Source organism: Scomber japonicus, chromosome 14, assembly GCF_027409825.1.
Source record: "Scomber japonicus isolate fScoJap1 chromosome 14, fScoJap1.pri, whole genome shotgun sequence".
NCBI classification, from domain to species: Eukaryota; Metazoa; Chordata; class Actinopteri; order Scombriformes; family Scombridae; genus Scomber; species Scomber japonicus.
In genome coordinates this window covers 16,164,542-16,179,863 of record NC_070591.1, presented here as the reverse complement: position 1 = coordinate 16,179,863, position 15,322 = coordinate 16,164,542, and the positions used below count along the sequence as shown (strand labels likewise).

Genomic DNA, 15,322 nt, shown 5'->3' with positions numbered 1-15,322 from the left:
TTAGTATTTGGTTTAGTCAAATTTCCCATCATGCAGTGTAGAGTTTAACTGTGACACACCCCACTGTGAACTGTGTTCTGTTTTTCTGGGAATAGTAATTTGCTTCATCAGCCCATAGCATCACCACTCTGTCACCTCTCTGTGCTCAGCATTGCACACTATTAATCATTTTTCAAACTGAGCACTTTTCCACACTCGCTCAGTTTCTGTCTTGTCCTTGTTGCCTTATACATCCATCCCTCCATTTCCCACCGCCTGTGATGCGGCCTCAGCCTCTAATAATGTTATTAAGTCTCCTCGTAGCCTTTGGCAACAACCCCTGTCCTGCTGTGTTTTCTTTCTTTCTTTGCATCATCCATAGAGATGGGAGCAAAAAAACAAGACCACCTTGCTTTTACACTCTGTTCTGAACAAATCCATTGTGACAAAAAAAGGAAAATAATCTCCTCATGTACTGAAAAGGAGCTTGGCTTTAGACGTGGTCTAGCAAGTTACATGCAGTTTATTGACCTTAGGCCTCAGATTCACAGTATAGGCTACATTACAAACACTATCCTACAGTAAAATGTAGTTTATTTATTGTTTTCAATTTGTATTTGTTGAGGTGTTGTAAATATAATATCCTACTGTTGTCATCATAACATCGGATGTTAAATTATCCTCAGACTTAAAGCACTCTGTGAAGAGCCAGCCTAAACTAGTCTTGCACCAGTTGAGTCTCAGAAAATGATTAATTTTATAATAATTAATGTAATAATACATTATTCATAGTCTAATCCCATTTCCGTTAGTCTGAAGAGAGTACAGATACTATAGTACTCATTAATGTACTCAAGTGCTGAAACAATTGAGAGAACATATTTGTATCTGTTTTAAGTTTCTCACATGTGAGAATGTGCTGTATATATCAGTGTTATATAATTGGAAGTTTAACATTTTGATATTTGGACTGTTGGTCAGACAAAGCAAACAGATGTCAGCTTGAGCTCTAATCCACAAGCCCCATAACCCGACTGTACACTCTTTCAACAACACCAGATAGCAGACCTACAAAGTTGGCAACAAGATGGTGTACACAGTGGAGCATTTGGTGGCGAAAGAGATTAAGACAATATTTCCTTCAAGGGTTGGTGGAGACCAAAAGCAGAACCAAAAGTGAATTGGACACAAACACAACTCCAAATGAACAAATGTATCTACTGGGTGACTTCATAGTTTGTTGCTGTGCCCCAAATGGCCAAAAAAAAACATTCAACATAGGTTTACAAGAAACTTAATTATTTTCTTTTCTTCTTCCTGTGGACTTATTGAATATACCTAGTAATTGGTTAATTTCAGAATTTGTAATAAAATCAAAATAGAGTACAAATACTATTGGAGAGCAACTAATGGTGGATAGGACAATCATGTGTGGTACCAATGCAAAAGATGGTCGTGTTTTTCAGACCAACGAGCAGAGCATTTTATTCCCTCCGTTGGAGATAAATTACAAGGTACAAAGCATTACAAAGCAGACATGACAGGCATCACTGCTGCTATGCTATGAGGGAGCAGGTTCAAATAGAGGCTTGATTTTCTGTCAGGGTTGGATGGTTCCATAGAACAAATTGGTCAAGTACTGTGTTTACTGGGGCATTGAAAGAAGGGCAGGGCAGGGTGTAAGTACACTGAAAGATAAAAAATACTTGTCTTGCCTGGTCTCTCAGTCATACTGTACAGTAGCTGCAGCGATGATATCTGACTTTATCTTATCTTCTTCTCTATACCACATATACTTAACGTATTTAATTTGTCTCTCTGTCTACAGTAAGATCCAGTCTGGAAACAAGGTAGTGCTGGCCATCACCACTGAAGCCTGCCAGGGGAAGGACAACTTTGTCCGCTACCTGGAGCATGTTCAGGCGGTGGTCACTGTCAATGCCAGCCGCCGTGGTGACCTCAACATCAACATGACCTCGCCCATGGGCACAAAATCTATCCTGCTGAGCCGAAGGCCCCGTGACGACGACTCCAAGGTGGGCTTTGACAAGTGGCCCTTCATGACCACCCATACTTGGGGCGAGGACCCCCGCGGGACCTGGGTCCTGGAGGTGGGTTTTCAAGGTGAGGAGCCACAGCGCGGAGTCCTGAAGGAGTGGACTCTCATGCTGCATGGAACACAAAGTGCCCCTTATATAGACCAGATAGTGCGTGATTATCAGTCCAAACTTGCCATGTCAAAAAAGGAGGAGCTGGAGGAGGAGCTGGATGAAGCCGTAGAGAGAAGTTTGAAGAGCTTGCTGAGTAAAAACAACTAAAATCTCACCTGCATGTTGCCAAATCTTTCACTTTCTCTTATCTTGCTCTATCCTTCTCTAAATCTCACTGCATCTCCTTAGTTCTTCTCACTCTCTTGTTATTCTCCCTTTTGTCTACCTCTTTGCCCCTCCTCACTCTGCTTTTTGTTATCAAGTGTTTCAATTAGCCCCCCAACCTTCAATGAATGTTTCTTGCTATCCAGTCAGAATAAAAGTGTAACCTTCAGTAATCTGTTCTACATAGAGAAAGGAAACTATATCACCTAAATTTTTACACTCTACAGAACTGTACATAAATCAAATATAATCCACTCTTTCATGCTCTTGCTTTAACTGCCCTGCACCTCTCCTCTGCCAACTGTTGTACAGTTTGTGACTGTAAATGATTTTCTGTGTCATTCTACTTAAAGTTTAATATCTTGCAAACAGAGCAGTGATACTTCTTTCTGTTTATATTTTTGTGAAATGCACTGTTTATATAAACAAGGAAAGGAATGTGTGATTAATTTTGCAGCCTGTGTTCCTGAACTCATATTTCACAATCTTTGACGTAATAAATCTATTCAGCTGTTTATTAAAGCACTTGAGTGATTTGCTACATACTCCTGAACAAACTGTGTAAAAGTAAGATGCCATTCTCTGTCATTTAGATGCTCAAAACTTTGATAGGGAAACTCAAATAATCTGTTAAAGACAAAAGAAGACAGAGAATGTGGAGTAAACTTTTCAAAAATTCAAAGTGGAGCACAAGCAGCATCCTAGAAGCCCACCAGTCTACCCAGTTTGAGTATTTCCCCATGTTTCTTTCATTCTGTACTGTGCTGTCCAATAAAGGGAAAATGCCCCCTAAAAAGTGGAGCCTGAGCTACTCATGCCAAGGTACTCTTTATGTAATTGATGTGTTTTGTTACAGATAATGGTACATGTAGCAACCATAAATGAGATACATGACAATATTCAGTGATGTATAAATGAGCAAATCATGCAAAGAAAACTGTATTTTAAGAATGTCTGCTTCTAATTGACTGGCTCATAGAGCTGTTTGGAAAAGTAGGTGTCATGTATTACAGGAAATTTACATGTCTAACAATATCACACGCACGGGAGACTATTAACCTAATAATCTTAACCAGTATCTTATTAGTTAAAGTAATCTTAAAAACTTAAAAACAATGGATAAAATGACAATGTGTGTGTAATGGTTTCTCATTGGCCATTATTCCTTCAGTCTTTTCATGTATCCCACTCATACTCTCATGTTCGCTTATTTTCATTTATGAAAATAATTTTGACATTCTAACATCTGTTACTCATTCCTACTTTCTCTCTCAGATTATCTTCGTGTTTTTATACCACCACTTCTTCTTACTTTAATGCTGTATCCCGTCTGGAAACTTAATGGATTAGTTATTGTTAAATCCAAGGGACAGAATGAACTTCTAGAGGTCAAATGAGTTTCCTGCAGATGCAGCACTCAAATAAGACTTCTTAAGTACATCACCGTGGGTGATTTTTTTAAAGTAATTGCTATATTTGAATGCACATTACAATTTTTGTGATGTACTTCGTGTGAGATGTACTTCTTATCCTATCACACACACACACACACATACACACTGATGCATGACTGGCTTTACGACCTACACTGTATGCAAGATGCTTGATACACAATGTCAGACTCAAAGCAAACAGAACACAGGATTCATTGATGTTTGAATATTTTTTATCATTCAAGATATCAAAGCAAATTAATACACAGCAAAATTGTGCTGAGGGCAGGCAGTGGCATCCAATTGAACAAATGAGCTCAAAGGGGGGAAATTGGAGTTCTAGGACAGAGTTCAGAAGGGTGGCACAGCTTCTTGGTTTTTTATTTATTTTCTTGGTCATTTTTATAGGTGGCACGGAGCTTTGGAGCTTTCTTTTGTCCCAAGTTTTCAGACAGTAAAGGACTATAGCATGAGCATGGGTGTTAAGTCGAACAACAACAGCAGAACTTGTGGAACCAGCAAAACGTATTCTGGACGCAAGACCAGAGACTGCAAGCAAATGGAAGAGCATTGAATATCATTGCAGGAATGTGTAGTTGGTCTTGAAGCATGGTTGGTCTCTCTTAGAGACAAAAACATTGGTGTTCTTAGTCTGTGGAACGGTGGAATTTGTGTCGTCTCGTGCCAACATCAGTATTGTCTTCATGAGGACCTGGACCATGTGGGACCGCAGTGGAGTTGACTGACTCTTCATGTCAGGTGAAGTGGTTTCAATGTTTCTTCTTGCTGGACTTCTCAATCATGGTCTCCACTACCATGGAAGTCTCCTCATAGCCTTTGACCTTGCGGTCATTGGAGAACTTCTCCACAGACTCTACCACCTCCACCTTTTCATAGCTCATGGCGCCAGGGGTATAGCTGCTGGAGCTGGTGCTGGAGCTGGAGCTGGAGCTGGTGCTGGCACCACGAGGGGCAGCCTTTGGAGTGGGCCCATGAGGGCCATTGTCATCCTTGTTTTTCTTGGGACCTGCGGGTTGATTAGGAGCTGGGGTGGGATCTTTGGGGCCAGAGGGTGAAGGGACTGGGGTGGGATCTTTAGGATGAGGTTGAATCTCTCCGTTCCTCTGCTTGCCTTTGCCTCCATTGTCCTTTCCTTTGGGATCTGCCTTTCCTCCTCCATTAGATGGCAGGGTAGGACTTAGAGGCCTGGGGTCCGGCATGGGCTGAGGAGGTGGAGGAGTGGGCTTGCTGGGCCCATTATTGTCAAAGGGAGGCATCATCCCGTTTCTGATCGTGACAAAGATGTGGCCAGCTGATGGTGTGGAGGTGTAGAAGCAGGGATGGGGGTAGCTTCCATCCCCAGTGACAAGGACATAACGACCCTTTGTGTAGAAGTCAGCTATTGGCTCAGGTTTCTTGTACTTCCTCATTCGATCTCTGACAATGTTACAGAGAGTGTCAAAGGCTTTGCTGATTTGAGCTCCGTCTGGGACATCCTGTGGAGACACTCCAGTGAGCAACGGTCTCTGCTCTGTTCTCTTCGCTATGTCCTCCTGCATTCCCTCAGAAGGGATCACCCTTGTTTCTTCATCTGGAACATCTCCAGCAACTCCTCCATTTTTATCCTCTTGGCCACTGTCAATCACATCTTTTGGGGTCAGCTCTTTCTTCTTCAGGACCTTCTTGGCCAAGATCTTTTGGCGCGGCTTGATGCTGGTGATGTCTTGGATAGCCTGGGTGATATCTGGACACACATGAGGTAAAATGTCAGCGAGATGGAACTGATTAACTAAAAAAAGGTCACAATACTGTATGCACTCACACACCTTTTCTTCTGTTGGTATACTAAAGACATGGCATTGAATGGTCGCAAGCATTCAGGGAGAGTATACTATCTAACAATGGCAGCTGATTGTATGCGTGCACAATAGAGATTATCAATGTAAACCAGCTGTGACATACTGATGGTGCCCTTACCTCTACCCCTGCTTGATGCAGAGGGTGTGTGAGTGTAGCGGTAATTAGTGGTGAACAGGGTAATGGGAGTGCCAATTATCGCTGAATTCAACCTGCAAGGGAGAGAGCAGTAAAAATTCACATATGTACTGAACAAGATGGCTATGCAACATCTATTGCCACTCGGTGACATCTGCTGGCTGATTCATTAACCCAACATCAATTGCATGTATCTCAATGTCATATATTATTATAGGGTTAGGGTTATTATTATTATAGATATGTAATTCTATTAACAACCCTTGGTGTTAATCAATACCTTTCAATGTTACTGTTTTTACACAAAAATAAAAACAAGTATATATTCTTGGCAGTATGGAGGCCATGAAACATACTTTAGATAATCATGGAGATAACATTTACAGAAACTATAAAACTACACAAATATAATATAAAAAAGCAATATATTTAGAAAATTGTTTGAATCTTGACATTTTACCTCAGTACTTCTGAAGTCCTGGCTACTATATCTTTGTCTTATGAGAAGTACATGACGGTCAATCTTTTTATCTGTCTATTCATGTTCATTTTATAATTATACTTTCCTGGTCATAGTCTTATAAATAATTTTACTATTATTTTTTTCATTCTGTGTATTAAATTGGTTACTGAGTATTTCAGCACTTAGCTGAGCTCAGTTACTGGCCCTGCATGTGTGTTACTGTGTTTTTAGCAGCCAGGTGGAGGAAGTTTACCTGTTGTCTTCATTCTCGATGATCCTCTTGTACCTCTCCAGCTCATTCTCCAAGGATGTCTGATACATGGCCAGGTGGCGACATTCACTGGTGAACTTCTCGAGGGACCTCTCAGCTTCCTCAATCTCCTTCCGCAGAGATTCAATTTGCTCGTTGTACATCTGGATCTCATCATCGTAACACTCTTGTGTGCTTTTGATGGTTTGCTCCAACATTGCAGTCTGAGAGACAGAGGCAGGGTTTAATTAAGAAATTCTGATTAAATTATTATATATAAAAAAATTATGAAGCCACTTGAAGAGGTTTGCCAGTGCAATGCACAGGTCATTAATAAATTCACTAGCTTAGCATGTGTTGGTAATGAAAGTAAGGAGGATGAACTGTAAAAGGAGGAGTTTAATTTGTGCCCAGCAGATGATTTCACTAATAAATTCTGTAAAAACTCTACAAATGAAAACAGTGTTTTTAAAGCAAGTAAAGCATAACAATAATTTATTGATTTAAAAAAAAAATCTTATTCCCTAATAACTACGGTTAGAACATATCACACTGTAAGCCTCTATAGGATCCAGATAGATGAGAGATAAATTATACATAACATAAGCAGAATGAAGAACATCATTTGTGTAGACAGTAGAGGTATGTCTTTAGTCAAAACCTGCAGGAACAAAGTGGTCACATTAAGAAACACTGACTCCTTGGAAATCAATGCAATTTGATTCAGCTTTGTTTCTCATTTCTTGTGAGGAAACAATGTCCTCACTTAAATTGAACTACACTGTTGTCACAAGAAGGTTATGGATGACATCTAGTGGTACTTCTGTGCCACAAAGAATACAGTCGAGGCTGCAAGTACGAGGCTCCGTTAATGCCTTAATTAGTGGGCGGCTATCATTCATCAATCAATACATAAATCAGTATAGAAAAACAAATAGCAAAATGTCCATTTACATTCCTTTTCATTCAATTAATCAGTTATCTTCTGAGCATGAGCAAATGGTAATAACACTACAGCCAATGATATTTCCTCAAAATTTTAGATCTGAAATGATTAGTTGATCAGTTTACAAAAGAGCGATAAAACAATATAATTTCATCATTGTCACATACTACTGAAACATAGCCTTCTCAGCTTTGACAATTTCAGAAAGTTTAAGTATGCCTGTTCAATATATAAAATCTAAAGAAGTGGCTTAAAAATAATCAAATCTGTAATCACTATTAATGTACAATGTCTGTTTTGCTTGTTTGCTTCTTCATTAATTTTTTTATTTGATTAATTAATTTATTTTTATCTTACTTATTATTTTTATTTATTTAATTCAATTATTATTATTATTATTACATTTCTTCTTTTTTGCAGTTTTTTCTATTTGTTTTTTCTCCCATTTACTTATTTATGCCTTTCTGTTGCTATACCTTTTTCATCGTGTACTTTACTATGTAACTGACAGCACTTGGAAATCAGCATTGTAGCACTTTAACCCCTTAAATGTTCATATATCTACCACTGTCATTCATTATAATAAATCATAACCACAATAACAACTATGTACCGGATTCTGCATTGCTGCAATCTCAGAATCCATCTACACACGCCAAGCAGTCCCTTTTCCCCTCTGATCACTACTCAGCTGCACTTAGAAACAGGGTATGAAGCTTAAACAAGCACAATGTACTGAAGCAAGTGTGCAATACTATTTTATCGTGTCGCTGGAGGACTTATACTGTGACGCTATGACTGTTGTGAATATTTATTGTAATTGCCTCGTATATATTATGTGTAATGTAGTTATTTTTTAATTTATTTTAGGAATTGTGCCAGTAACATCTGGCAGGGGGTATTACCAATGGAAATCAGCCCTTGGCTGCAATTGGGTGCATTTACATATTTAGTTCTCTAAAAATGTATAATGATGTACACTGTCCCTGTGGAGAAATAAATACATTATAATTAATCTCCTATCTCTTAGGAGACTGTTGGTCATCTTGGTCTTGCGATTGTCCATATTCCCTATTTTCTGTATTCATTTTATAGGCCAAATATTGAATCAATTGAACTGGAAAATAATATGCAGATTGATATTGATCAAGTATACAATTAATTATTAGTTGCAGCCTTACAAAGTTTATAAATGTTATTTTACTGTTTTGAGTGTATTTCACAACAGTTTGAACTGGTCCTAATGCTATTTGTATTTCTTATAGTAGAATAAAAAGATCCTTTTCACACACGTCTTTTTAATGTATATAGGCTCAGTGGAGAAAAGGGAAAAACTGCATGTAAACAACATGAAACCTTGTGTTGTCATGGTGACAGTGTGACCCACCTCAGTCTGTAGACGTTGTTTCTGGGCCTGCAGCTGACAGAGGGCGCTCTTATATTCCTCCAGCTGACTCTGCAGTCCTGGCACCTTCCTCTGGGCCAGCAGCTTCTCCTGCTCCTTCGCACATTGAGCAAAAATCGATGAGAACATGCATGCTGGGAAGTACAGTGTATCTTTACAGCATGATTTTTATATCAAACACACACACACACACACACACACACACACACACACACACACACATTTTTGAATTGAAGGACATTATAACTATTATGAGCCATTAACAATATAATAAAGCACGGCACACTGGAGACAAGTTTTGTGACTAGTATGTTAGCAAGCTTCAAAGTACTGAATGTTCAAATCCATCAATATCCAGTGACTGTGGAGGCCATAGCACTTGATTCACTTGAGTTTCATACAAGCATTTGCATTTGTATGTTTCTTCATTCATTAATTCACTGTATTCCTTTAATTTGCCACCTGTCTATCATATCTACCTGCGCCTGAGAGACTAACAGGATCACAAAGCTTCTTAACATTAACATATTTGTCACTTTCCCATTTAACTGGGTTTCAGCTCAACACAATAGGCAAGAACTGTGGCTCTTTGTCTCTGTCCACTGAGATTTAACTCAATGAATTAAACAAATTCTCCATCCAGAGCAGCTCTGCCTCTGAGAAATGTTTGTAGCTTATAAATAACGTTTCAATCTGCTACACAAATGCCAATCACTGTGACACTCTTCCTAAGAAAATTAGCATGCACAACTGTTCTTCCCAGCATTTGGTTCATAATGTGTCCTGACACAATTAAATAGCTGGCTTGTCGATGTGTCGTGAGGATGGCTCGACTGCCCGTCTCTGCTTCTCTCACATGCACACGTACACAAAAATACAGACAAATGCAGGCACAGACGACCAATTGGACTGAGAAGGCAGCAACCTCATCAACCCCAGACACGTAGGCAGGACTGACACACATGCAAACACCATCTTCTCCCGCAGGGACTGCAGAACACACGCACACACATACACACACTCATACTCACACTCACCCTTACACTCACACACACTCACACACACACACACACACACAGTGACAACATTAGTGACCTCACCTCAGAGATGCCCACTGACACATTGGGAGCAAGGGGAAGTGTCTGGTTGATTTGCTGCAAAATGTTTACATAGGTCTGGATCTCTGCAAGGTTCTGTTAAATAATATGAAAGAAAATATACTGTAAAAATGACAGCTATGGAAAAACAACATCCATGTGCAAAGTAAAAGCAATTTATCTGGTACTCTTGCTTATTTATTGTGCACTTTGTATTCAATAAGTAATGGGAAAATGTCAATATCCAATTAAAGGCTTAATTTGGCTGATATATATTTAGAAATGGTGCTAACAATTCTTTGCAGTGAAGAGAGGTCCTTTTTAAATTAATTTGTGATTGAATCCAAGAGTGATCTCAGACTCAGACTCTCAGAGCAGATATTTTCCTGTTCCATATATTGATGTGAGACGACTCCCCATTCTTTCCCACATAATAACGGCAGTGCCCTTTAATATTCTATCTCAATATTGCAGAGTCACAGATTAATTCATCATCAAGAGCAGCGCTGGCTGAACATAAAAAAAAAAAACTTGCTCAGTCAAGAAAGAGAGTCTATTGAAACTATGCCTGATGCATTATGTAGTTTTCTTATGTTGTATCATTTTGTGGCGATTGTTTAGAGCCTTCAAACCATTTTTCTTTTCTGTGCAGGAGGCAATATTTAAGTTTTTGTATTTCTCTGTGCTTTCCTGTCATAATTCTCTGCCACTGAAAAACTGTTACATTTTTTCCTGCAGCCCTTTCCTCGCTCACATCACAGACAGTAAATTGTTGCTAAAGCCCCAGGTACATCACAGCACATCCTTTGGCACCTCTGTCAAGGTTTTGTGTCCTCTCATCCGAAGAGCAGTGGCCTGAGGTCAGCAGTGTTCAAAAGCAACCACAAGAAAAACTCACACTGCTGTATAATACACCTCAAACTGATACTCTTGGATGTAGAATAGGTCTCTTGACTGGCTGTGAACAATATGGGCACAGTTAAATATAAAAGCTTTTTTAAAAGCAGTCTTTCAGAGACACAAATAGCTTAGATCAATGAAAATTAATGATCAAAACCATTTTTCATTAAGTGGGTTTTAAAACCCTTCTGTATCTATTTTTGGTATACCATCACTATATATTGATTTCTGTGAGGTACTGAACACTCTCACCTGTCAGTGACAAACACATATCTGTGCAGTTTTTTAAATTTTTTTATCTGTTTTTGTTAACTTACTAAACTAATGCCAGTTAATTATCTAATTTACAACCCAATGCAATTTGCAACAGTATCCCTAAGAGTATTCAGCCACACTGGACGCTCAGTGAGTCTACACTGAGCGTCAGCGGTGCTTTCAGAAAAATGATAACACCAGTATAACAGCTCAAGTCTTTGTGGTTTATCCTTTGAGGACTACAATTGCCCATACAAAATGTAATGGTAACCCACTCAATAGTTGTTAAGATAATTCATTCAAGAACATAGTACATATACAATGAAAACTTATATGCAATTATAAATACATTTGTGCCATAAAAGTAGATAGAATCTTCATAAATAATGTGTGATCATCAATAGCTACATGTGATTATTCTTAATTGCAATCTATGGATTTTAAATCACTGCAGTCAATTTTGAACTGTGGGTATAGACTTCTATTCATCCAAACATTGGCAAATTTCATTAAGCTATTAAAACTGAACATATTAAATTATGAGATCTCAATGAGGTGTTATTTTCTTACAGTAAAAGCCAAAATCTCTATTGCACAATATAATTTAGAGGCTTGGTTATTGTATGCTGCTTGAAACCACTGAGTTTCACAGTAAGTTGGTTTAGTTTTTAGTGACACTAACCTTCTTGTGTCTATCTCTGGTGGAATTAATGTCATCCTGCAGGAACTGTGACTGGATTTGATATTCAAGGTTTCTCAGCAGAGCACTGTCGGCCTCCTGCAGAGAGGAGAGGAGAGGGGAGGAGAGGGGAGGAGAGGAGAGGAGAGGAGAGGAGAGGAGAGAAGAGAAGAGAAGAGAAGAGAAGAGAAGAGAAGAGAAGAGAAGAGAAGAGAAGAGAAGAGAAGAGAAGAGAAGAGAAGAGAAGAGAAGAGAAGAGAAGAGAAGAGAAGAGAAGAGAAGAGAAGAGAAGAGAAAGAACAACAAAGGTCCCGGAAGAAATCATAGAATTAAGTAAGAGCATAAGAGACAACAAAAGAGCAGGTTATCAGGCTATACCAAGCCCCAAGGAGTTTGCAGTAAGACTTATGGGCAGCATTCATCTGGCTAGTGTGTGTAGAAGAAAAAAATATTGAAATATATGAAATACTGTAGTTATATAATGATGCAGAAAATTCCAGTAATCTAGAGTAAGTTAAGGTCTCTTGCCCGATGGTAAAAGTAAAACAAAAAAATTGGAAAAAGAATAAATAAAAAAATGTTGGAGAATGCAGGTTTTTAAAAATGCTGATATTTCTGTTTTTTTATGACTGTATAAACGATCCATCTGATTGAATCTGTACAGTACCTTATTTAACTGTTCCAGCGTGCACCGCAGCTGCTCTTGATAATCACATTCATTTCTGTATCTGGAATACAAAATATGACAATTATGTTTCATGTTAAGCAGGAGGGGGTAAAACGTGGCATATCAAACTATATACACAGTGCATAAAGAATCACCTTAAATAACATATACTTTATATGAGTCTAATGTAAGTAATGTTAAATAAAACATGGTGTAACATTATGATATAGTCAAGAAAGTGTTACAACAGATTTTCTTTTTTTTATGTAAAGAGAGAGGTTCCTCATTATTCCTGAGCTCACAAGTTCTTCAATTATGTTTATAAAATGCCTTTTGAGTTAATCAGCCCTAAAAGTGCATGTTTGACTACCATGGGGGAAATAATTCACCATGAGTCAAAACGAGCCTAAAGTCATCTGCCAAATCATCTGTCAAGCAGCCAAGAATGATTGGTTTCACAGATGATGAGGAATTTAAGGGTCTAATATTTGTGTCATTATGATCCTCTCATCGCATCTACTTGATCTGGAATCAAGAAGTTTGATGACTACTTGATCTGTGAAAAATGTGAAGATCAACATCACTAATCTAATATCATGTTTGCATTGCATGCTTATAGAAAGATAGGGCAGATTAACAACTAAGCTCTTTTCTCAGTGTGAGTTTGTAGTGTGTTATGGCTGAAAATCAAAACCACACAAGATAAATTACACTCTCCTTACCATCTGATACAGCCAGAGTTGATCAATATTCTTCTCTAGTGAGGCTTCAATGCCTTGCAATTGTTTAAATAAGTACTAGTAATAAGTAAAGTTAATTAAATCTGTTGTCCTTTTTCACTTACCTCTACTGGTATCTAGCCATGAAAACAGTTTTATTGCCAAGGGTTTTCAGATGTTTATTTGTGAAATTTCTGCCACCACATCAGTGCAATGGAAGTAAATGGAACTTTCTCTAAAATAGCAACAACAGAGCTCATTGTTATCCGTTTTCACTGGAAGCAAATTTGACTGTTTCTGGAAAAATAAAGTAGTTGAGTATATTTTTTAAATGCTGCTTTACATTCCTCAATTATATGAACATCACAAATGAAAATAGTGAATCAATTTACCTCCATTATGTAGGGATTGAGACACTGACCGCACTAAGGGTAAGTGAGACAATGAAGTTGTTTTTGTTTTATGGATTATTTTTTACATTTTGGTGAACTGACCCTTTAATTTACAACTATTCTAATTCAGTGTCTCGCTGACATATTGTCCAAATACAGTATTAATTTTTTATTTTTTAAAAAGTTCAGCAGTTTGGTTGATTATCTGCCTGAATATAACTATAAGGCAGTGCATTAGTAACAATAATAAATATACTATTAACTTTTTTCTTTACTTTGAATAATGTATTTATGAAATGTATATGGCCTGTTTTTGGATTTCTTTGGAACCGTCATCTTCATTTCTTTAGGTTTACAGTTATTCATAACTTTCTCTTAATTCTTAGCATATTTATTTCCATTCCCTCCATCAAGAAATTTGACCTTTGACACACAGTTAAGACCAATCACAGCCCATTCTCTTACTTGCTGGTGAATTCATCAAGCATACAGCAAGCATCCTTCAGCTCTCGCTCCAGCTTGGAGTGGTCGGAGCACAGCTCTCGGATGCGCTGCCTGTTGACATCAATCTGCTCTGTGAAGGCCTCCTCTAGGCCGCTGGCCTCTTCCATTCGTTGCAGAGTCTCGAGTTGCTTGCGGAACACGGCGTTGCGCTGCTCCAACACTCGTGCCCGGTTGATGTATCGGGCAAAGCGACTGTTGAGCTCCTGAAGGCTCTCCCAGCCCTGGATGGCTGAGATTCCTGCAGAGCTTTCGCAGTCCTCAGGTTCCTCATCAAAAACATCTGAGCGCTCATACTTTTCCTTGCGCACCTCGCGCAGGTAGGTGGTCTTGAACATGGTGGTACGTTTCTCTCCCCCGGGTAGATGGTATCCCTGGAGTACTAGGTCCCTTTCAGCACCTTTAATGTGTGAAAACTGGGGTGCTCACCCTTGGCTGTCTCATGCTAGACTAAACGCTACACAGCACTGGCTGGCAGCGAAATAGCCCCCAAAACCTCCCCCTGGCTGTGGCCGCACATGCTGCAAGCCTGGGGCCTTCCAGAGTTTATTGTTGCCTTTGTGGCAGAGATTAGAAAAGCCATGCTGATGATGACAAAGCAGAACCACAAAAACAAACAATTGGCCAGTCTGCGAAAGCACTGGGCTGTCGAACACCATTATTTTGCTTCTTAGTCAGCTGCTTTCTAGATCCCTATTTGATATGGGAGGTTGGATGTTGGCCCACCACAGGACAGAGGGGAAATTTCGTGCAGTCCAATTTGTGTGGACTGTGGAGAACTATTTCTGCCAAAACTCACTAGTGTTGACATACTGTGCTGAAAAAAACTTTTGTTGTTTTGGTTACACATGGGTGCTAATTATGTTTTGTAATATCAAAAATATTACACAAAAAACCCATATTATAGAAATGTATTAACATTCGGTGATAGGCAGATGATCCCAGTTTGAAAACTATGTTACTGAGCCATTCAAAACCATTAATGTTTTATTACTGTGTAATCATAGTATAAGTTCTGTCTACAGTCAAAATGTAATGAAAAATAATGCTAACAACAGGAAAAAACTAGATAAAATGAACTGAGAAACTGAGACTAAAGGAGTGGTCCTGATTACATTTGTGTTGATGGAAGCAATTAGTCAAGTTCATTGTTGAATGCAAAGTATGTTGTTTGTGTTTTCTGGGGAAAATGGCTTCGAAGCTGAAATAATTGTTTTCATTAAAACAAACTGTAGTTGTTTTCATCCAGGTGCTCCTCTTTCTGTA

The 15,322-nt window shown here is 38.7% G+C and overlaps 2 protein-coding genes across 2 annotated transcripts in view; one reads left to right on the top strand and one right to left on the bottom strand.

Moving 5' to 3' along the window:
- Positions 1–2,297, top strand: part of pcsk2 (proprotein convertase subtilisin/kexin type 2) — a 33,450-nt gene extending 31,153 nt beyond the window's left edge. Inside the window, exon 12 of the mRNA XM_053333392.1 lies at positions 1,808–2,297. Within this exon, the coding sequence (XP_053189367.1) occupies positions 1,808–2,297 (490 nt within the window). The remainder of the gene's footprint in view (positions 1–1,807) is intronic.
- Positions 2,298–4,557: 2,260 nt separating this feature from the next.
- LOC128373129 (filensin) lies at positions 4,558–14,394 on the bottom strand. The gene is made up of 8 exons (XM_053333390.1): positions 14,021–14,394; positions 12,445–12,505; positions 11,781–11,876; positions 9,947–10,039; positions 8,829–8,942; positions 6,499–6,719; positions 5,765–5,856; positions 4,558–5,531 (listed from the first exon to the last, which is right to left on the bottom strand). Exons 1-8 carry the CDS (start codon positions 14,392–14,394, stop codon positions 4,558–4,560), a joined length of 2,025 nt encoding a protein of 674 aa, XP_053189365.1.
- Positions 14,395–15,322: the final 928 nt, after the last annotated feature.